Source organism: Olea europaea, unplaced genomic scaffold, assembly GCF_002742605.1.
Source record: "Olea europaea var. sylvestris unplaced genomic scaffold, O_europaea_v1 scaffold1181, whole genome shotgun sequence".
Lineage (NCBI taxonomy): Eukaryota > Viridiplantae > Streptophyta > Magnoliopsida > Lamiales > Oleaceae > Olea > Olea europaea.
This window is the reverse complement of record NW_019229219.1, coordinates 110,869-135,129: the sequence shown is the minus strand read 5'-3', so window position 1 is coordinate 135,129 and position 24,261 is coordinate 110,869. Positions and strand designations below refer to the sequence as shown.

Here is a 24,261-nt window from a genome sequence, read left to right as displayed (position 1 = left end):
GGTTGGGGTTCGCACCGGTAGTGTTTTTCACTCTCTTTCTTGATCACTCAATTTAAGTTTGATCATGCTTTAAATCAGATTAATCACACGCGCATACACAATCAATCCACTCGAAATATACATGTGGGTTTTAAAAATAAGCAACAAATAATAAATCCCCCGAAATCAGTGAAAATTACCTTGGGAAGAAGGAGCAGGAGGGAAGGCAGAAACCGGTATGCTCTCAAAGCAAGCATTAAGCTTCTCAGTAGGAGTCAGCTGGGCCTTTTGTATATCCCACAAATCCTCCACCTGCATACCCAGTTTCGCTTCTGGGCTCCGCGGCGTTTCTCCGCCCTGATCGGCGTCCATAAAATCTCTCTAAGATCAATCTACAACTCAAATTTCACACTGAAAAACACCCTCAATCGATCAAAAGTGAAGCTTCACTACTGAATGACAAAATTTTAAGATACTTGTTAAAATGTTGCTTTCTAAAAAGGTTGACGCTGTGATGATTGTACACTTGTACTCTATGGCAAAATAATATGTTAGATGTTGTGCTATGGTGCTACGATGTTTAGCGGGTACGTGTATGATCTTGACCGTTAATAAGATCATTGACACGTGTTTGAATTATATTGGCAAGGTGGTCCACCACATGACAGAGAAGTAGAGAACCCGATGTAAGCGTGTCCTGCTTTGGTTCTTATCCATGACAAAGCTCATACTTATCCGCCTTCGTGACATACCCACTTGCCAGTCGCTAATAAAAAAATAAGGATTTTGCCGTGCACACTCTTTCCTTTACATCAATTTTGATACCGCCTTTTTTTTCTTTTTTTCTTTTTTTAATGAACGAAAAAATAAAATAAAATAAAATAAAATTGACGAATGATAGTTTGCCATGAGTTGCTATTAAAAAAAAAAGAATTTTGTCATGTACACTCTTTCCTTTACATTAATTTTGACACTGCTTATTTTTTTTTTTTAAATTATGGACTTCCAAACTTCTTTATTATTATTATTATTTTTTTTTTTTTTAAATTATGGACTTCCAAAACTTCTTTATTCTTTTTTTTTTTTTTTTAAATTGACGAGTGACAGTTTGTTACAGCCAAACTTCTTATATACTAGCATGATTGAAGAGACAAGAGAATAAAAGTAAAATAAATAATGGACGATGACTATTGCCCAATGACAACTTTCCTCCTCCTATTTGTAATATTTATGTTATTATTGGACTTCTTTTAGGTAAATATTAAAGATGTAATAGAAGATAACATTCTTTTTGTCTTGTTTGGGCCAACATTCTTTTCTTTTTTCTTTTTCTTTTTTTTTTTTTTTTTTTTCTTTTTTTTTTTTTTCTTTTTTTTTTTTTTTGGGAGTGTGTGTGTGAAATAGTTTAATGGATCATCAGCACACCCAAAATAGTGTTCAGTGAGAAGATATTAAACATGGACTCAAGGATTGTTAATATATTCAAGATGTATGGTATCGTAACTTTTCCTGATCTTGATTTCTAATAATAGGCTAGTAGTTGGGAAATTAATTTTGCGGGCTATTTATAGGGGAATGTTATGCAATACGAGTTCAATTGCTACAATGTGAAAGCGACGATAAGAACCGATCAACCTTCACTCCAAAGGGAGCTCTGTGTTTCCATTTCTTCCCTATCAGCTTCATGTCCATTAGTTGTCATTTTATTCGGCACAAGTCAAATGGTGTCACTCATAGTTTAGCTTCTAATGCGCATTTGCACTTTCAGTATTGTTGGTGGTTAGGTGAACGACCTTGTTTCATTGATGCTATTATTGCATTTGGCATGAATTGAATGAAGAAAATCAAGTTCAATTAGTTCTCTGGAAATGCGTGTGTGTGGATTAAACTAGTTGTACACTCTTGGTATATATTAAGTTTGACACTTTACGTGTTGTCAAAATTTGTGTCATTAATTGTTTAAAGTATTGATAAAATAAATGTGTAAAAAAGCTGCCACATTACAACAATGTCAAACTTCATGTCAACAAATATGTACATGTAGCATGGCTCGACAAATTTTAACCTCGCGGGGAAATCTGAATCTATAATTTGATTCAAGATTATATTCAATATAGATATTGCTTTAGACCCTATTTGAGCCTCATTCATTTGAAGAAAAGTATTATAAAATAGTGATTGATGAAAAATGTTAGGTTAAAAAAGAAGGAATTTTTTTATTTATTTACATGTAATATTATTTTAATGAAGAATGTGAAATTAAGAATGAGTACTATAAAAAAATAATGAGAAAGAATTTAAAGTGAAGAATGACAAACAAGAACTTAGTTTAATTGTCTGTTTGGCCCCCATTTTTTGGAAATGAAAATAAGTGGAATCATTTATTTATTTTATTTATTTATTTATTTATTTTGAAAACTAGGTGATTGAAAAAGAAAAATTTTCGATTTATATGTAATATTATTTTGTGGAAGATTACATGTTTAAAAATAATGAGAAAAAAGTGAATTGTAATGAAATATAATTTAATGAAATTAACATGCGCTAAGTTACAACTTGTATCCAGAAAAGATTTTTTTTTTTTAAAGCGCTAAGTTACAACTTGTATCCAGAAAAGATTTTTTTTTTTTTTTTTTTGACAAAATAAGTAACTTATAAATCTCCTTTAACACAGCAAACATTCTCATACTCCAAATTTCTAGCTACTGTATTCAGAAGAAAATCAATTTGAACTTAAGGTCCGTTCGATTACAAAAATGAAATTAAATTGAATCGAAAACAAATTTCAGGAAATTGAATTGCCTAAAATTTATTTTCGTGGAAATTGTAAATTATTTTATTTGATTGGTATAATTTTTCACACATGAAAATTGTCGATTAGATGAATATATTTTACTGGTATTGAGAATGAATTTTTTTTCCATTGCCAACAACCAAAAAAATAATAATAATAAAAATCAAAAAAATCATCTATCTTTTGATATTCGTTTGATTTTGTTTTACATAAAAATTGTCAATTAAAATGAAATATTTTTTTATAATAATTCTTAAAATTTGTTTCCATTGCGAAAGAAAAAAAACACGTGAACAGTAGGTTGGAAAACTAGTTCTCACCATATTGGTGGGAATTGATTTTCCTTAAAAACCAAGAAAATACCATTTCCCAAGACAAGCAAAAAAATGAAATTTCATGAAAATTAGAACGTATCAAACACACAAAATTGGAAAAAGGTGGAATTCGAACTAATCAAAGAGGCCCTTATATCCACCAACCACAGTTCAAAATTTTGCCAGAAAAGTTTACTACATAATTATTGTTTAATTAGGTTTTGGCACTTCTTTCCATCCAAAAAAGAAAAAACATACCCTTTAATGGAGTTGAGTTTCAATTTTAAAAAAATTAAAATAATAATATCCGATATGCCAAGACAAAGTAGATGAGGCAGCTAACTCCGAAATTACAAAGTGAAGTCATAGTCTACAGAAGAATGTAATCCTATTACATTAAGAAGTTCTGCAAAATTTAAAAGAGCGGCTAAATAATCATGTGAGATGGACACCCTTTCCCGATGTTGAGTTTCTTACCAAGCTTCTCACCACAAGCAAAAGCCTATGATACCACAAAATCTTTGTTAGCCCACAAGATAATATCCACATCTCAGTGCCCTTAATATTCGGTAATTAGCATCAAAAGAAAAACTCCATTTGCAGAAAGAACAGGAGCAATTATAAATTTTGCAGCAGAAAGACACAAGACATAAATGGGAATGTGTACTAATCATGTTGTTTACTTTTAACGATGCAAATCAGAAAAACCTAAAGAAAGTTTCCCACTATTATGCCAACTAAGGCCATTCTAAGTTCTAACATTTCATTGGAGAAGCTAGATAAGATATTGTTTTAATAGTGATTGATAGATTTATCTCAAATTCGCAAAGTAGCAAACTGAAGAAAAAATATAAAGTGGATAAGTGAAAGACAGAGAAAGACATTGAGAAGTCGACGCAACCTTTACAAATAGGAAAAATCCATGATACTTCCCTGAAATAAAAAGATGCATACGGAACTAATATGGTTTTCTGTTTGAAATTATCCCCTGGTTAGTTATGGACTTACTTCACCAGATTGTATTTTAGTTCCCCCGAGTTTTTCCTTCGAGGAAAATAAGAGTAGTTTTCCCGAACTAAGGAACCACTAAATGTGAATATACAAGCGAGAAAATACTTACCAGTATTTACCAGCTAGGTTAAAGTGCACGTTAACCATTGACACACACACACACACAGATCTCACACATGGTCAAACTCTCTTACATGCAAAAATCAAACAGATTACAAGGGATGCTCATCTAAAGATACAAGAATAGATTCCATAAGTGATGCTCATCCAAATTTACAAGAACAGGAACAACTGTAAAAAATTACATGAAAATTCTCATTAATGTCTATGTACACAGTGGTATGCACACAAATTTGAAAAGGGTTTCGCCCTGTAGGAAATAGAAGTAAATGAGTACAAACACATACACATTTAATACACCAATATATCAATACTCACACAAACACATGGAACCACAAACAAGGCAGAAAATTAAAAAATTCGTAATATATTTGACAGCATAACGCGGATGCAAATATATGAGCATTTAAGTGTCTATGGGTTTGTGCATTAAGCAGTGTTATTTGAACTGTACCATACCAAACCAGTCGGTTCAGCTGGAAAAATCAAGAACTAGTACCATTATAGGCCAAAAGTCAGATATTAAAAACCATCCAGTTCTCAGCTGAAAAGGTGGGGGTAGAGGTTCAATCTAGATTCGACCCCTTGACACCTTTTACCTTTTTAGGATCAATGATTGGGCTGTTTTAATATTTAGAATTCACTCGTGCTAGCTAGATTTGCATGATTCATCTCTATTCTTACATGCATGCAATGGCTGAGAATGCAGCAGTCCAGTGCACCCTGCCTGATACATGGGCTTTGGAGGGCATTTTACTGCAACTTCCTTTTAAAAAAGTAACTTTAATAATTATTGCTTCAAAAAAGAAATAAACGATATCAGATCAAGATCATTCTGCATACTCCGTTTAACCTTGACAAGTTTACAAATTTCGTTAATTTATTTCACGGGCGAATATCCCTAAATCTGTTAATGCAGAACGACACCAGTATTACTTTAGATGTAGGCAAGGCAATTTAATGTACTTCTTAGGTACAAACTATGTTAATTCTATTCTAAGATTTTCTTTTTCCAAGATTGAGTTCCATTCTTTTAGATTGGAACCCCCCTGCAAAAGGGAGCCTCTCTCTCATTGAATATGGAATCCACATAATATTTACAATTAACCAACGAAATTGAGTTTAAAATGAACCTATTTTTTTATGCCTTGAGTGACTACACCTCAGCCCTAGTTTATCAGAAATTGGCCCCTCGGGGCATAGCCCAGTGGTGCAAAGGACGGTAGTGATGTTATCTCACGCCTTACGGACAACCGCAGTATAAAGATTCGATTCCTGAGACATGAAATTAGACTCTTTGTAGGCGCAGTGTACTGTACAGACAACTCTTATTCCCTGACGTATTGAGGCACATCCCACGATTTATCTCCCAAACTCTAGGAGAAGGATGGAGGGGGCCCTCAAGGTTGGAATTCAAACCTTTTTTTTTTTTTTTTATTAGGTTTATCAGAAATTGGCATTTGAGTAAGCTAACTGGCTTCTTTTTGCTTCAATGCACACTAAGCTGAACAAGAGAAAAAATTGGCAAAGAAAAGTTCACGTGATCCAAGTCAAAATATGCATTAATGTAAAATGCGGTAAAAATAGCAACTCTTCCCATCAAACAACATTATGATTAATTATCAATAGCTGAATTTCTTTCTTGATCATCTCATTTCGCTCTCGCTCTTCCCATATAAGGACGTCAAATTCCACATGTACATGATCTATACAAACCAAAACATACAAAATTAAAAATCATTATTTAACCTAGTAAAATACAGAGGCTAACCGAACTAAAAATCACGCCTTCCTAAAAAATTGCCTAAATCATATACTTCACAAAACATAAACTCCAAATAGTATTCGTATCAGATCAGAGGAGAAATTACAAGAAAAGAACGATACCTAAAGGATTAAGAAGCACCAACAATAATGTTGTTGATGGGAATGAAAATCAACTTGACGAAGAATCCGACAAACCCCATAACCACGAACCCAATCGCAGTCCGAGTCGCCACCTTCGTGAATTCTACAAGTATTAAAAAGGCATAAATCATATCATATTTATAATTTAACATTTAGTAACAGAAATTTCGCGTTCGACAATGAGTTGTACCTTTACGATCAGGCTTGTGGCATCGCTTGACGAGGCGAAAACTGTCCTTGGCGAAATCTCTGAGTGGATCGAAAACTGAGTCCAAGGAATCCATATCTTCTCTCTTTTTCAGATCTGAAGTTGTAAAATTTTGATAAAAATGGAGAAAGCATAGCCCTTCTATACACTGTATTGGTCGTACGTGTTGGCCGTTAGACAGGGAAGATTTCTGATTGGTTGAAGTCAAGGGGTATGACGGTATGTTAAATACCCTTAACATCCATGAGGAACTCGTAATTTTACCGTGATGCCATCCTACTTTAGTGGGCCAACGGGACCTTCAGAAAAAAGAAAAAGTGGAAATTATATGGGGGAAATTGTAGAAACGTCCCTAACCTTTTCATTTTTTGCAAACTTTAATTTAACGTTCATTTTGTGTTGCACTTGAGGTCCATCTGGATGGAAACCGTCCAAAACACTATCAGTCGAGTGAAAAAATTTTCGAACTGTTTGCTATCGCGACGATTTTATTTGATGTTGATACATTTTTGGAAGGTGTTTTTGAACAGTGTTTTGGACAATTTTATTGAATGTTGATTCCTTAATTTTTTAGATCAATTGACTGTGTTTTACAAGATTTTCGTCTAGATGGATTTCATGTACATATTTATGAAATGTTATGAACATTCTCTAACACAAAATGAAGGTTAGGATAAAATCTGTAAAAAATGAAAAGATTAAGGACCGTTGCTGCAATTTTCCCATTATATGGAGGATAACTTTTAAAAATTGCATTTCAAAAATCAGATGTATATTTTATGAGCCTGTTTGAGCTACATTATTCCAAAAAAATGCATTTTTAAACAGTAATTTGACATCATTTCAATCACACATTTTTCAATAAAATAATATTACACGCAAATAAAAAAATTCCTTATTTTTTAACCACACATTTTGATGCGAATCCCGTAGTAATGAAAACTACGAAACCCACAACGAGATTGATGTGGAACCCAAGAACGCCAATACTAACCCAATTTTGGATCTTGAACCCCAATAATTGAACCAAGAAACCCTAAATTAGCGAAAAATCTAAAACCCCTTGATTATAATTAAAAGAACCCACAATCCGATTATTTAGAACGTCACAAAAAATTGAATCTTGATAAGTTTCAAAATTGTTCAAAAAGAACAAGAAATTGAAAGAACAATTCTCTCTCTATAATATTATTCAAGCAAAAGTCAAAAGTCTTTACAATGAAAAGTATTTTCCTATTTATACTAATGAGTAAAAAGGTCCAAAACCCATCAAATTATGGTAATAATTTGATTTCATAAGAATTCTATTGAAATTAGGAAATTCGGCCAAAATTGAAAAATTTCCCAAATTTTTTGCTTGTGCGGCCGCATGGTGTATTTCCATGCGGTCGCATGGTTCAACAAGAAATGTCATATTGATTTTTGGTATGCCACCGTGCGGCCGCACGGTGTTTTTGCCTGTGCGGCTGCACATGCTTGTTTTCAACCTTCGGTTTCGTCGCTTGATAACAAATTGATCTAAGTTGATTCGGCCTTCGACTCGAACATGAAAGTTGCTCCATTTTGAGTCCCGAACATGGTTCCATCAATGGTTTCTTGAAGAGTAATCCCATCGCTTGTTTCACTTGCTTTGCCCTTGATCGCGTCATTGGTCTGCCATCGACTATCAACGGGTCTCGTCCCGCACTTGCCTTCGTCGGGCTCGACTCCTGAATCATATCATCTCCTCCCTCTTCAAAAGGATTCGTCCTCGAATTTGAACTTGCATCAAACAGAGAGAGATCAGATACATTAAAAGTAGTTGAAACATTATACTCACGAGGTAAATTCATTTTGTATGCATTGTCATTGATCCTCTCGATGATTTGAAACGGTCCATCGCCTCGTGGTTGCAGTTTTGACTTCCTCTGTTTTGGAAAACGCTCTTTTCTGAAATGCACCTAGACCCAATCTTCAGGCTCAAATGTAACGCGTCTTCTTCCTTTATATGCTTTTGATGCAATCAGCTTTCCTTTCTCTTCGATCTGCATCCTGACCTTTTCATGGAATGTTTTCACCATCTTGGCTTTTCGTTTCCCATCCAAGCTACCTCGTTCAAGCACAGACAAAGACATTAAATCCATAGGTGTTAGTGGATTAAAACCATAAATAATTTCAAAAGGAGAAAACGAAGTAGTAGAATGTGTAGCTCGATTATATGCAAACTCTATAAACGGTAAACACTCTTCCCATGATTTTAGATTTTTACTGATCACTGTCCTAAGTAGTTGAGTCATAGTTCGATTAACTACCTTAGTTTGTCTATCTGTTTGTGGGTGACAAGTTGTAGAAAATAATAACTTAGTTCCTAACTTACTCCACAGAACACGCCAAAAGTAACTCAAAAAGTTCACGTCCCTATCAGACACTATACTTTTAGGTACTCCATGTAAACGTACTATTTCCCTAAAAAATAAGTCTGCAATATTAGTAGCATCGTCAGTTTTATAACATGGTATGAAGTGCACCATCTTACTAAATCTATCGACCACTACAAATATTGAATCCCGACACCTTTTTGTCCTAGGCAAACCTAACACAAAGTCCATAAATATATCTATCCAAGGTTCACTAGGTACAGGTAAAGGAGTATACAAACCATGGGGTTGAACTTTAGACTTAGCCTTTTTACAAGTTATGCACTTTCCACATATTTGTTCTACGTCATGTCTCATTTTGGGCCAATAAAAATGTTCCCTTAACATGTCTAAAGTCTTTTGAACTCCGAAGTGTCCCATTAAACCACTTCCATGTGCTTCCCTTACCAATAATTCACGCAAATAATAATTAGGAATGCACAACTTATCTTCCCTAAACAAATATTCTTCATGCCTATAGAATTTATCAAATGCACCTTTGTCACATGAAGCATAAATACTAGAAGAATCACAATTAGATTCATACATGCCCTTAATATGCTCGAAACCAAGTAATTTAGTACTTAATGAATTTAAAAGCACGTACCTTCGAGACAACGCATCAGCAACTATATTTTCGTTACCTTGTTTGTACTTGATGACGTAGGGAAATGTCTCGATAAACTCCATCCATCTCGCATGTCTTTTGTTCAACTTACCTTGAACTCACAAATACTTTAAAGATTCATGATCGGTGTGTATCACGAATTCCTTTGGCAATAAGTAGTGCTGTCAAGTCTCCAATGCTCAAACAAGTGAATACGGCTCCTTGTCATATGTCGAATAATTCAATGCTGCCCCACTCAACTTTTCGCTAAAGTAAGCAATAGGTCTCCTTTCCTGCATTAACACTGCTCATATACCTATTCCTGATGCATCATACTCAACCTCGAATGTTTTATCAAAATTTGGTAATGCCAAAACAGGTGCTTTACATAGCTTATCCTTAATTGTTTTAAATTGAATTTCTTGAGATTCTTCCCAATGGAAACCTACACTCTTCTTTACTATTTCAGTCAACGGTGTGGTGATGGTGCTAAAATCTCTTGCGAATCGCCTATAAAAACTAGTCAATTTATGAAAACTCCTAACTTCGGTTATAGTCTTAGGTGTTGGCCATTCTTTTATAGCTTTTATCTTTTCTTCATCGACTTCTACCCCACTAGCACTAATCACAAATCCTAGGAAAACAACTATATCCATGCAAAATGTACACTTTTTGAAATTGGCATACAGTTGTTCCTTTTGCAACACAACAAACACACAATTTAAATGTTCTAAATACTCATCTAGGTTTTTGCTATAGATTAAGATGTCATCAAAATAAACTAAAATAAATTTTCCAATAAAAGCACGCAAAACATGGTTCATTAAACGTATAAAAGTGCTCAGTACATTAGTGAGTCCAAACAGCATAACTAACCATTCATACAATCCATACTTAGTCTTAAACGCCGTTTTCCATTCATCACCCTCCCGCATGCGAATTTGATGATACCCACTCTTAAGATCAATCTTTCTAAAAATGCAAGCACCATGCAACTCATCAAGCATATCATCTAGTCTAGGTATTGGGTGACGATACTTTACCATGATATTGTTGATAGCTCGGCAATCCACGCACATTCTCCAAGTCCCGTTCTTCTTAGGCACCAGCAAAACAGGTACAGTACATGGACTCATGCTCTCCCTGACATAACCTTTGCTCATCAACTCCTCCACTTACTTTTGAAGCTCTTTCGTCTCCTCGGGATTGCTTCGGTAAGCTGGTCAATTCGGTATGACAGCTCCAGGTACAAAGTCAATCTGGTGCTCATGCCTCTGATTGATGGCAATCCACTTGGCATCTCCTCAGGAAACACGTCGTCAAACTCCTACAATAAAGACTTAACCAAACTAGGGAGGGATGTGTTAGAATCCTCAAAATTGAGGAGGGACTTCTTGTACACTAATAATATCATTTGCCTATTATCGCTCATAGCCTTTTTCAACTCACTCTCTTTTGTATAGAAGTTGACCTTTGGCTTTTCTCTCCGCTCAGCTGACTCTTTTTTTTCTCCTCTCAACTGACTCATTTTCTCTTCGCTCATGTGGCTTCTCTCTCTTTTCTCCACTTTCAGCCACCTCACTATTTTCTCTCTTATTGATGGTTTCACTATTGCCTCTCCTTTTTCCTGACTCTCTCATCTTCCTCACTTTTCAGCTTGATTTGATCTCCATACACTTGTGCCGGTGTTAATGGCGCAAGAGTAATAGTCTTCCCATCCTTGACAAAGCTATAACGATTCCTATACTGTCATGTGTGACCCTTCTATCATATTGCCATAGTCTTCCTAACAAGATATGACCCATATGCATAGGCACCACATCACATACTACTTTGCCACTATAACTCCCAATTGAGAAATTAATTAAAACTCTTCCATTCACCCTAACTTCCCCACTTTCATTCAACCATTGCAACTTATAAGGCCTAGGGTATCTTAACAATGCTAGTTCTAATTTCTCAACTAAAGTTGTGCTAGCTACATTCGTGCAACTCCCACCATCAATAATCATACTACATACCGTATCGTTGACGTAACAACGTGTGTGGAATATATTTTCTTGCTGCTGTTCCAAATCATCCACTTTGACTTGAGTGTTAAGAGCTATCCTTGACACCAACGATTCCCCAACAGCAAACTCCAATTTTTCTTCTTCTTCAACGTCCCCCAGTGCAGGCATGTTCTCAAACTCTCCTTCACTTTCACTCACCACCTCTCCATTATCCAACAACGCCATTACCCGTTTATTTGGGCATTGAGAAGCAATGTGTCCTGACCCCAAGCATCTGAAACACTTGATGTCTCGATTCCTTGATGGTTGTGAATCTATTTTGGGTGCTGTTTTGCTAGCACTTTCTTCTTTCCCTTTCTGCCACTCATTCCTACCTTTAGGTACAGCTTTATCACCTTTGTTGTTGTTGTTCCACCCTGGCTTCCAAGATAGATTAACACTCGAAGTTCCTAACGGCTGCCTAGCTGCTCCGTTCCTCTTCAGTTGTCTCTCTACTTTCATAGCCACATGCAACATGTCTTCCAACTCCACATAATGTTGCAACTCCACTATATTGGCAATTTCCCTATTCAACCCATTTAAGAATCGTGCCATGGTAGCCTCCCGATCCTCCACCACATTGGCCCTAATCATGAGTATTTCCATCTCCTTATAATAGTCCTCTACACTTTTCGACCCTTGATATAGACCTTGCAATTTTTCATGGATCTCTCGGTAAGAGTGGCTAGGAACAAACCTCTTTCTCATCAATGACTTCAATTCCTCCCAAGTGCTGATTGGTCTTTCCCCACTCCTACATTGTGAAGTAATCACTTGATCCCACCATGAAATTACATAGTCACTGAACTCCAAAACTGCTAACTTCACCTTTTTCTCCTCCGAGTAGTTATAACACTCGAAGATCATTTCAACCTTACTTTCCCACTCCAGGTATGCCTCGGGATCATTCCTTCCTTTGAATGAAGGAACTGTCATTTTTATATTTCCCAAGTTTCCATCCAACTCCTCCTCGCGATCATTTCGACCCCGTCTGTCGAACCTATCGCCTCTATTCCTCATCATTTCCATCTCAATACCGTGAAATTCATCTTCTCCCATGTCACTCCCATATCCATACTCCTCTCGCCTTTCCCTCCTAGGCTCCAATCTATCCAGTCCTCTGGCATTGGATACATCCTCTTGATACCCCCGACTAAGATTAGCCACCGATGTATCTAATCTATTCATCCAAACCTCCTGCTTCTCCAACATATCTCTCACATCTCCAAACGCCCTCTCAAACTTCTGCACCAATCCTCTGATGCATTGTTATTATTGCCTTGTCGATTTGAGTTTGATTCTGCCCTTTCTGACATCCTAACACTAAAAATTTTATTTTACTGCCTCACCAAAAGTCACTCGAAAACACACAAGGGCTTTTACCCTCTATTAAGCTCACCTCTCTGCCTTTTACCACTCAATTCTTTCAATAATTGCTTCTAAGAACAATCAATGAACTCAATCAACCAAACAATTCGTGTAGAATTCCCCAAATCGGATATGACTCAATAATTATAACAAAAGACTCAAAAAAAACTTTTAAAACTTGATTTGAATTGAAGGAATGGAATGATTCAATGTGTCCAAGTAATTTAGAAATGATATTGAATAATAAAAGTTGGTATTTGACGGATCAATAATATTTAAAAAAAAATTTTACTGTACGGATGAACAGTACCGTACAGAAGAGCAGTAATTTTTTTTCAGATTCGGAATCAATAACAAAACCAACAAAGAAAACGAAAACTAATTTGGGCGAAAATTGAGCCCAAAAACAGATTTTGAATATTTTTTATGAAACTTTTGGATCAAAGGATCAAGAAAACCTTCTGGACACAAGAACACAAGGAATTGAAAAAAATTAGAAAACAAAGGATATAACCTGATTAAATTGGAGCCAAAGTTTTGATACCAACTGATGCGAACCCCATAGCAATAGAAATTACGAAACCCACAAAGAGATTGATGTGAAATCCAAGAACGCCAATACTAACCCAGTTTTGGATCTTGAACCCCAAGAATTGAACCAAGAAACCCTAGATTAGAGAAGAGCCTAAAACCCCTTGATTATAATTAAAAGAACCCACAATCCGATTGTTTAGAACGCCACAAGAAATTGAATCTTGATAAGTTCCAAGATTGTTCGAGAAGAACAAGAAATTGAAAGAACAAATTCTTTCTATAATATTATTCAAGCAAAATTCAAAAGTCCTTATAATGAAAATTATTCTCCTATTTATACTAATGAGTAAAAACGTCCAAAACCCATCAAATTGATTTCATAAGAATTCTATCGAAACTAGAAAATTCGGCCAAAATTGGAAAATTCACCAAATTTTTGGCTTGTACGGCCACATGGTGTATTTCCATGCGGTCGCATGGTTCAACAAGAAATGTCATATTGATTTTCGGTATGCCACCGTGCGGCCGCATGGTGTTTTTGCCTGTGCGGCCGAACAGGCTTATTTTCAGCATCCGGTCTCGTCGCTTGATAACAAATTGATCCAAGTTGATTCGGCCTTTGACCCAATCATGAAAGTTGCTCCATTTTGAGTCCCGAACATAGTTCCATCAATGGTTTCTTGAACGAGCAATCCTATTGCTTGTTTCACTTGCTTTGCCCTTGATCACGTCATTGGTCCGCCATCGACTATCAACGGGTCTCGTCTCACACTTGCCTTCGTCGGGCTCGACTCCTGGATTATATCACATTTCCCATCAATACACTATTCAAGAATGCATTATTACCAAAATAATGTGGCTCAAACACCCCATATATATATATATATATATATATAAATCAGAAGATAATATAATTTTTAAATTTTTAATATCAAATAATAATATTATAAGATTCAATTCATTATATACCCTCACCAAACCCTAATATCCATTTTCTCTCTTTACCATTTCATTTCTTTCTCTATATCCCTCTATTCTCTCCTCTCTTTATCATCATTGGAGATACTGCAATGTGACGCTCCAGACGCCACCACCATAGTGGCATCACTCCAAAGTAGACATTACTACCACGGATCTATTCAGAAGACAGCGACAGCGGGTCTATTATAAGTAACGACAAGCGTCGTTGGTTCATGGTGGTCGTCGATCTATGTGTCTGACACAAAAGGGTGTAAATCTATTTAGTGCAGTGGTCTCCGATGGTGTGTGTGGTATTGTCTATGATGGATTGTAGTGATGGTGGTGCGGTTGGTAGAGGTGGATGTAGCAACGTGGTTTTAGGATTTTGGGCTGTTTTCTTCTTTCGATCTGCTTCGTTGGAGCTTTAGGGGGTGCTTAGCTGATTTTTTTTTGTGGTGTTTGGGTGGTGCTCAACTAGTACTTTATTTTAGATTGTGAGGTGCTGATGGCAATGTGGCAGTGCTGATTTTAGTTTTTATTTCTATTTCTTTTGTGAGTTTTAGATTGTAAAATTGTATTAATGGTGCCGGTGTAACGATGAAGTGGTACTTACTCTTTGGGTTCTTTTTCTGTTTTCGTTTTGTTACCAATGTTAAAGCGGTGTTGGTGGTGATATGGTATTGATGGTGGTCATGGTAGTGGTGTGATGACTGTGGGTCGTGGGGTTTATGACCATTTGGTTGGTGGCGGCGATGACTATGGTTGTGGATTGGTGGCGATGGCGTTGTTGGTGGGTGGTCGTAGCGGTGGTGATTGTAGGTTTGGAGATTTCTTGGATGGTTATGGTGGTGTGGTGTAGTGTAGTGGAGATGATAGTTGCAAGTATTGGTGGTGGTCACAGATTATTTGATTGATTGTGACCATTAAATTGGTTAATATGCTGTGATCAATAAATAATATGTGACCCATAAAAAGGATAAACTGTGATCAATAAATAATGTATAACCTAAAAAATTGTTAATTTGTGACCAATACTTTGATAATTTGCGACCGTATAATAAGTTGTGTCTTATAATATTTGTGATCGATAAATAAATTGTGACTTATAAATTTTTAATTTGTGATCGATAAATAAATTGTGGCTTATAAAGTTTTTGAATTGTGATCGTAAAATAATTTATGATATGTAAAAATTTTGATTATGATAAAAAATAATATGTGGCCAACTAAATCATTAATTTGTGACCAAATTGTATAGATTTGTGACCTTAATATATCTAATTAGTATAATATATAATTAATTAATTAAATCATAAATAATTTTAAGAAATATCTTATTTTTGAAATTTGAAAACTTTGTTCTTATTTTTGAAATGTGTGATACTTAACCTCTTAATTATGATTTTTTTTCAAAGGAAAATGGGAAATTGACACCAATATTGTTAAGGGGAAAATTCATATCTTGGTCCTTAAGCATAAGTCAATTCAATTTTAAGAGAACAAATTTGTAATTTCAAAACTCAAGTAATAAATATAAAATTAAAAATATTTTATTAATTAAATATATTAAAATCACCATTATATAATTTGTAATCACAATTACATATTTATAAGTCACAAATTATTTATTGATCACAAATCAAAAATTTTGTAGGTCACACTTTTTTTTATTATTACAAATCACAAGTTTTAGAGATCACAAATTAACAAATTAGTTAGTCAGAAATTATTTATAAATCACAAATTACCATTGGTCACAAATTAACCAAATATTTGGTTAAAACACCAAACACCACACCTACCCCAATCCCACCATCAACACCAATAATTGGTCATAATCATCCAAATAATTGGTTACAAATTCTTCAACCTATCTCACACCAACCGAACACCATGTCACCTAAACATCCAACACCTACTCCACAACCACCACCTACATCTCACCACCACCACTATATGCACCACTACATCGCTTGCATTACCATCAACAACTACAAAAACCATCATCGTACCGACCACTCAGCACATCTACACACCGCATCATCTGAACTCCATCATCGTACCATTTTCCACCACGCGAGGTGCCATCACTACTGCTTGATTTGTGTAGCGATAATTACCACCCTAAATTAGGGATGTCAATTCAAATTGTCAAAATCGAAAATCGCGTTTAATCGAATTAAATGGGACAAAAAAATCGAACCGATGACGCAATAGAATGGATATGGTATATGATTTTAATGCCCCCTTTCGGGGCAGGACGGGTATGATATTTACGTTGTCGTCTCGTCCTGAATCGATTACTTGTTAAAAGAAATTAATTGGACAATTGGGCTTTCATTATTCTTTCTATAATTTTGTCCAGTCCAAAATTCTGACCCATTATCGACCCGCTAAGTCCAACTAACCTAACTCAGTAACCTCACATCCTACTACATAAATAGTAAACATATATGGAAATTTTTTGTTAAATTCAAATTTTGCATTTAGGAATTGTGATATTGTTTGCAAAATTAACTTAGTATTATGTTTTTGTTTTCATTGATTTTATATATATATTTTTTTTCAATTTGACGGCTGCACCTATAAAAAATAATTTATTTTTGTGGTTATTAACCGCCCGAACCACATCAACTTGTGTGGTTATGGTATGACAAAAAAATTGGTGGTTCTGTGATGATTTTGACCGGACCGAATCGAACAATTGCCAACCCTACCCTAAACCTCCACAAAAGGCTAAAAAAGAAACAATCTATTACCATAACTACGATTCCATAGCATCAAAGGAATCAAATTCAGGAAAAAAAAAAAAAGGAAAAAAAAAAAAAAAAAAAAAGAACAAATCTCATGGTATCGTAGTGGGTGTGTGCCACTAGATTCTCCACAGATCGCGCCCCCACCAAATTTTCCCAACTCATGGAGTGCACTCGCACCACCGCAGCGATGTCCACACTACAGCCTACCCTCACCACTTCAGTGGTCTCCAACCATTGTCTTCCGACAATTGTGAGAGAGAGAGGAAAAGATGAAATTGATTAGGGTTGGGGAAGTGAATGGGAGCCTGTAATTTAATCTATAATATTATTATATGTAAAATTAAAAATTGAATTATCACCTATTTTTGTACAAAAAACTTGTAAACTTTATTTTTGAAATTGAAAGTTAAAAAAATATGGATTGATGTAATTTTCACTATTATTAAAATGGAAAAAACGAAAAACAGCAAATTTCATCCACCTCCACCGCCAGCCCCAGTCTTTAGTTTATTTTTTGTTTAATCACTTATAGTGTACATTGTTTTGCAATAAAAAATGTCAAGTCAAAAAATTCAAAAATAATGATGAAATTGTCGGTTGAAGACTCCTTCGCTACAAATAAAAGAAAAATAAGAATGATTTGGAACTTTAGCTATCTAAATAATAAGTTGAGAATCAGTTTGCATGTTTCGAAATGTTTTATGATTCCAACTAAAATATTTCTTTATTAGAATTGATCGTACAATGACTTTTTTTTTTATTATTACTTAAATTTTACAATCACATGTTGTGGGTCATTACAAAAAAGTAAATAAATAAATTAAAGACAAATTTTTTTTCCTACTAAAATAAGGTTGAGAAAAGAGTTCAATTGTTTTTAATTAACTTGTTGGTTATGTTCTTTGTTCTTTTTATTCAATGTTTGAGGGTTGTTTTGTACTTAATTTCTAACCCACTGTATATACTCTTAACTTCTAAATAATTACTGACTTTTACAGTTTTTTATAGAATAATGAAAGTCTTTAATATATTTGTAAATTTTTATTTGAAGAATTTTATTGGAAATTTGGATAATAAAATTCGGAAAAATAAAAGTAATTAAGACTATACGTCCATATAGCGTATAGGCTATAGCACATTATTCAGTTTATTTAATTATTTATTATTTCAATACAATGTGAAATTATTCTAAACGATTACTCATTTACTTGCATGACAAAATGATTTAAAACAATCGTCATTAGAAACGAATAACAACAAAATTATATTACTCATTTCAATAAAAAAATATTTTTAGAAAAATTATAAGTCACCTCGGATAATTAAGTAAAGAAAATATGAAAAAACATTTATGAAATTTCATTACTCATGGTTACGGATTGGCAAATAGCCTATCAGCTCGAGGAACTTGTAGAGAAAACAATTCGAACTGGCTCGGGGCGAAGCCCAAATTTCAAGACTTGGCTTGAGCTGGGCCAGCTCATGTAAATTGTGAAAATGGCCCATGTCACAAGTTCGGTTTGACTCGTTGACAACCTTCAATTTTTTTTTTTGTTTCATTAATATTTAATTTAAAATTTAAATCAATAAAGTATAATTTATATATAAATATGCTTACATAATTAATATTCATAATTATGCTACAACTATCTATATTTATAATTTATTATCATATTCATTAATATTCTTGCTATATTTTATTGATATAAATTTTAAATTTTATTATATAGGAGTTAATACAATATTATTTGTTATCTCATGTGTTGAAATTTAAAAAATATTTTCTATTCCAATATTTTTAATTGTACAAATGAATATCAGGATGTTTACACACTTAAAATTGTTCTTTAATTCATATATTCTCATATCCATATGAATTTTTTTTTTTTTGTATTTTAATCTAGAAAAAGAACTTGTTTGATTTCTTTATACGAAAATTTAATGAATTAAAAAATTCACGACCCTGCTCAGCTCGGTGAAGTCCTAACAAAAGCCCGAGTCAAGCCTCCAAATTTCAGCCGAACTTTGGCTCAACTCGAGCTAAAAAAGCTCGAGCTTTTTTTGACCAAGCCAAGTCAACCCAACTCGTTGACACCCTTACTCAAGGTAGGGGAAGAAAAAGAAATTTCACTGTTTCAATTTTATTACTCCACATATCAACAACTATAGCAATCCCCATTCACTCGCATTCTTCCTGTGCTGTGAAATAATTATTTTAATCATTCGTGTTTCACGTTATGTGGCTTCAAAGTTTTTAATATCTCATAACATGGAAAGATTTTTAAAAGTCCATAAAACCAGACATTGTAAATTCATAAAAAAATTTGTCTCCATCGGATAATTGTCATAGTCATCCTAGGTCGAGGTTCTCAATTCGAATTAAGAAATAAAACTAAAATACAAAATAAATAAATAAATAAAATAATAATAATAACAGTAAAATAAAATAATACTTATTATCTTCTCAGTTTGTTCATTGATCGAACTGACCTACCGGCCAATGTTCACACCATTGGAAAAAACACTAGATATACAAAAGCCAGTATGCACAGAAATTGAACAGCAAAACATTCGAGAAGAGTGCAAGAATATACGTATATAATGTTATATTACAAATATTGCTAAAACTCTCTATAATAAAAATTGTAAATAAGATAGTTCATAATTGACAAACTATCAAATTTAATCCACAAGGGATTTTCACTAATAGCCTACAGTTGCTTACTATGTCACACGAAAGTAACATCAGCATCTAAATCCAACCTCACTGCTAATACGAAACTCAAGCCAAGCCTCCGCTCATTGCTGTGCGGATTATTTGAAATAAAGCTGGCAAAAGAGAAAATTGAATATAAATAAGTAAACTATCGGGTTAGGAAACATAAGGACAGAACTTGTAAGCTATTGTATTGACGTTGCTACAAAATGAAATAAATATTAGCAGTTGAGTAAACTTAGTATCATGTGAAGAAAGCCTAAAAACCTATATCCGTATGGGGCAAAAAGAAGGACTAGTTTAGTGGATACCTACAAACTTCAATAAATTGAATTCTAGGAATCTTAGTTTTGCTCTGCTGAAGAATGGAGTTAGTATATAGGTTTACACTTCAAATCCCGATTTCCTCCACCAAGCCAATGGGAAAGAGCAGAGAGATGAATGACTATAGGCATGGAACTGATTATCCTTTCTTTGCCCTTTGGATTGCTAGCTGACTTACCTTGCTTGGATTCTCAAACTCTAAGAGCGAATTTAAGGAATTTGTTTGCATCCAATTGATGGCATATTGGCATCTGTCTGACCATTTGACAGAGATCTCAGTGACATAAAATTGGGCGAGTGAATGGACTAACTCTAGACTTGCAGGAGCTCTCACTCTGTAAATTTTCAGCATCTTCAAATGGCCAAACATAGATGATTGAGGAACTTTCTCCCATACAACACTTTTAGAATGTGAAAATGAATTTTTTTCCACTACTTCAGGGATTTCAAAATAATGTCCATTTTTTTGAATTTTTTTGACAAATATAACATTCTCTCTTCCAAAGTGTTACCAAAGTCTCTCTCCTTTTTGCATGAAATTTGAGCCATCAAAGCATTCTCATCAAACTTAGGCAAAGTGACGAGATTTCTAGTCCATTTAGAAACCCTAGTCTTCCTCGTCAACTTTGTCCAGATTGCCTAGAGGGCATTTTAGCAAAAGCACACTACCAAGATGACTGAATGGGCCACACATAATAAATTTAGCAGGGGGCAAATTTTATTTTGGCCAAAAAACTTGACAAACTAGAAAAAAAAATAAAATCCGATAATGATTTTATCAGCAAATCCACTCAACAAACAATGAATCACCACATGTATGGTCTGTGGCATCCTTAAAGCACAAAGTCTCATCCTCAAATAGTTAATTCCACGTAAGCCCAACATTTTTTTACCTCGTTCTTTCCATCCACAATCCTACGTTCCATAGAATGATAACACTGCTTGTCAGCTTGATGGTAAACTATGTCCTAGAAAAAGTTTCGGAAATTAAAGTATATTCAAATCAAAAGGATGATTGGTAAATGGCACACATGCATGTCTGCATGTGTAGATTTGTCCACATAGATCTTTCTGCGATGATAAGTGTGCAAGGCTGCAAGCCTCTTAATCATCCTCATAGCAAAGATTAGAAATAAACTCTAGATAAGAATGAGAGATGGCAGCAACTCACAAGATCCAATGACAACAAATATGAAGAATCCAATCACGATTGGACCTACAGGATAAGGATTGCCTTTCTTTTTAGTTGTTTCAATTCCCACTCCCCTCTTCTTTATGTTCTTTTCAAACTTCTCTACCTTCCTGTCCGCAAGACGCCTTGAGGTTGTCTGCAGATGCAAGGAATAAAAAAATAATTCAGTACTTAGAACTGGAGGATAACTAAATTTCAAGATACCAAGATATAGATAATTTACAGAAGATCTAAATTCATTGTTTTCCAAGTAAAATTACCTAAATGTAAAAAACACTTTAGTAACATAAAGAGAGGACGAGAGACTGCTCAAAGGTTCAGGTGTCTAGAGATGGTTCTCAGTTGAATTATGAGATGAAAGCATTTAAATTAAATGTGTCACTACTGTGTATTACTGTAAAATTTGAGAGGGATATTACAAGAACATGTTCTTATTCTTGAAAAACATTGGAAAAGGGAAGACATGGTGTTTCCATTTTGATCAATTGATGAAAGGTTTATAAATGCTTAAGCCATTTTTTATCCATATATTTCGAGGATTGACAAGTATTACCAACTTATCCATCACTGGTTTCTATCTTTATAATTTAAACCTATAAACACTTCCCGGACATCTGACATGTGATAGTTTCTACTGTCCACTCATCAATTCGTCAAATTGACAACTACATTACAAAATCATAGGCCAAAACTAATTCATAATCACCTTTTACTAATTTTTTCAACTCAAAAGGCATGTAATAATTAACCTACCAGACTATAGTGCCAAAATTTCATTAGTCACGTAATTCCCAAAGAAAAAAATTAAATATTCACGTTTACCGTATGTGATAACGAATCATCTAGTAGCAAATTTTCAAGTAAAATATGATTCATCCAGCAAACTAAAAAGCGTTTCATGAATAATTTAATTAGTTAATTACGATGCTAATGTCAACCGAGTATCATCAAGCGAATGGCAGATAAAACAATCCACCCAGATTAAAAGAAAGATGTAATTCGGATATAAAATGTAAATATCCTCAAATCACTATCAAATTCGAATGCGACACAAAAATAAAAATAAAAATAAACAAAAAGCGGAGATTCAAAAGCTCATCCGCCTTTAAATTTATGAAAACTGAATAGACGAGATTTTACCATGATTGTGAAAAATATTTGCAGATCAGATGGAAATGCCAAAGACACCGGTTTTTTGTTCTTGGACAATACTTCTTTCCTAAAATTACGTAAATAAATTGTAGTGTTTGTGGATTCTAGTAACTTCTTAACAAATAAAAAAATAATAATAATGCCCTTGTTTGATCCCCATTTTGGAAGATAAAATAAATTTTTGAATAGTATGTTAATGGGAAATGTTTGGGTAAAAAATAAGAAATTTTTTAATTTGTGTATAATATTATTTTATTAAAAAATATGTGATTGAAATGATATCAAAACACCGTTGAAAAATGTATTTTGGTAGAAAAATGGGGTTCAAACAAGGGCAATATCCAAACTTATTGAAGTTTTATTTGATTCCTGAAGATTAATATCAGATTTTCAACAAAATTTAATAAAAGTTGATTTAAAAAAAGAGAGGAAAATTACAACAGCGGTCCCTAATCTTTCACTTTTTTGCAAACTTTACCCTAATCTTCATTTTATGCCATCCACAATCTCAAACCTTTCGAAAATATATACGCGAAGTCCAAATGGATGGAAACCGTCTATTTGATCATTAGTTGACAAAAAAAGTGGACTTTGACTGATTTTGACAAAATTAGAATGGGTAAAATAGTAATTTTACAATTATCACATTAAATAAATAAACCAAATTTTAAAAAAAAATAAAAAAATAAAAAGGGCTTCTCTTCCCAGCCAACAGCAGTGCCTGCACACTGCCGACACCACCACCGCCTCCTCGACGACTAAGCACTATTTCCCACAGCAGTCGTCGCCCTCACCACCTCCAACATCTTCTTTACCATTAAATGGAAAATCAAAACCATCGTCCAAATCAAGCATCATTCACCCATCCAAATTCACAATTTGCCCGACGTGAGAAAAACTTGGACAAATCTTTTTCTACCTTAAACACCCAATCCTTTAGATTTTCTTCATCGAACACAAGCATCTTGTATTGCCTGTGTTGAATTTTAAATCACCTTAATTTCTCATGACTTCCTACAATTTTTGAATCATTTTGTGTCCCTTAGCTGTTTCATAATTGTCAACATTCAAATATAATGTTGGGTTGTATAGCAACCAAAATAAATTTTGGCTGTTGGTTTTGGTTGATGTTGGTGGTTGGTTTTAGTTTGATTGTGGTGGTGGCAGTTTACGCGGCTACTGTGTGTTATGGTGGTGACTGTGTTGATCGTTCAATTGTGGTGATGGTGGTTTACCGACAAAATTGTGGATTTGGGCGGGGAATGGTAGGAGGCAACAAATTCTGTGGGTGGTTAGTCGTCGACGAGGAGGCGGTGGTGGTGACGGAAGTGTGCTGACTGTTCGACTGTTGGCTGGAAAGATAAGCCCTTTTTATTTTTATTTTTATTTTTGATTTATTTATTTAATGTGGTAATTGTAAAATTATTATTTACCCCTTCCAATTTTGTCAAAAATAGTCAAAGTCCACCTTTTTGGTCAGCTAACGGTCAAATGGACTATTTTCATCCATTTAGACCCCGAGTGAATATTTTTTAAAGGCTTGAGACTATGGATGGCACAAAATGAAGATTATGGTAAAGTCTGTAAAAATGTGAAAGGTTAGGAGCTTCTGCTGCAATTTTTCCTTAAAAATGTGTGTTTGAAAAGGTATTGATCATACAAGTATGTGGTTAAAATAACTTATTGACTTTGATTTAAATTAAAATATGTAGTAAATAATATAACTATTAGCAAATGACAATTATACCTCGTTGTCCTAATTTTTATTATCATTGTATCTATAATTCATTTCTACAAATATGGAACTTTGGTTCTCAATATGATACACACAATTCTATTGACTTTTATTTATTATTCTATTTTTTACTCTG

General features: G+C 34.2%; 3 protein-coding genes and 1 long non-coding RNA gene across 5 annotated transcripts in view; 1 reads left to right on the top strand and 3 right to left on the bottom strand.

The window, feature by feature from the left end:
* Window positions 1-531, bottom strand: part of LOC111373936 (SNF1-related protein kinase regulatory subunit gamma-1-like) — a 4,479-nt gene extending 3,948 nt beyond the window's left edge. The window contains exon 1 of the mRNA XM_022996530.1: window positions 180-531. Within this exon, the coding sequence (XP_022852298.1) occupies window positions 180-351 (172 nt within the window). The 5' untranslated portion in view covers window positions 352-531. The remainder of the gene's footprint in view (window positions 1-179) is intronic.
* Window positions 532-3,342: 2,811 nt separating this feature from the next.
* LOC111373933 (protein transport protein Sec61 subunit gamma-1-like) lies at window positions 3,343-6,549 on the bottom strand. Of its 2 annotated transcripts, none has more exons than XM_022996528.1 (3): window positions 6,317-6,549; window positions 6,106-6,229; window positions 3,343-3,589 (listed from the first exon to the last, which is right to left on the bottom strand). In XM_022996528.1, the coding sequence occupies exons 1-2, from the start codon at window positions 6,408-6,410 to the stop codon at window positions 6,114-6,116; spliced, it is 210 nt and encodes a 69-aa protein (XP_022852296.1). In that variant the 5' UTR covers window positions 6,411-6,549; the 3' UTR covers window positions 3,343-3,589; window positions 6,106-6,113. The 2 variants fall into 2 exon arrangements, with proteins under 2 accessions (XP_022852296.1, XP_022852297.1); XM_022996529.1 differs by lacking the exon at window positions 3,343-3,589 and adding an exon at window positions 5,840-5,924.
* LOC111373935 lies at window positions 3,596-5,939 on the top strand. The gene is made up of 2 exons (XR_002699043.1): window positions 3,596-5,390; window positions 5,660-5,939. It is a non-coding gene; the product is annotated as an uncharacterized LOC111373935 (long non-coding RNA).
* A 12,988-nt stretch (window positions 6,550-19,537) lies between the features above and the next one.
* Window positions 19,538-22,543, bottom strand: LOC111373932 (probable stress-associated endoplasmic reticulum protein). The gene is made up of 3 exons (XM_022996527.1): window positions 22,379-22,543; window positions 21,218-21,374; window positions 19,538-19,835 (listed from the first exon to the last, which is right to left on the bottom strand). Exons 1-3 carry the CDS (start codon window positions 22,379-22,381, stop codon window positions 19,789-19,791), a joined length of 207 nt encoding a protein of 68 aa, XP_022852295.1. The 5' UTR covers window positions 22,382-22,543; the 3' UTR covers window positions 19,538-19,788.
* Between the last annotated feature and the right edge of the window lie 1,718 nt (window positions 22,544-24,261).

Bases quoted from the DNA above. Each gene is read 5' to 3' on its own strand.
- LOC111373933 (XM_022996528.1), bottom strand. From the start codon at position 6,410: ATGGATTCCTTGGACTCAGTTTTCGATCCACTCAGAGATTTCGCCAAG. The intron at 6,230-6,316 runs GTACAACTCATT...TAATACTTGTAG, and splicing joins CCACAAGCCTGATCGTAAAG to AATTCACGAAGGTGGCGACT.
- LOC111373932 (XM_022996527.1), bottom strand. The intron at 19,836-21,217 runs GTGAGTTGCTGC...CTCTTTTGCCAG, and splicing joins ATTTGTTGTCATTGGATCTT to CTTTATTTCAAATAATCCGC.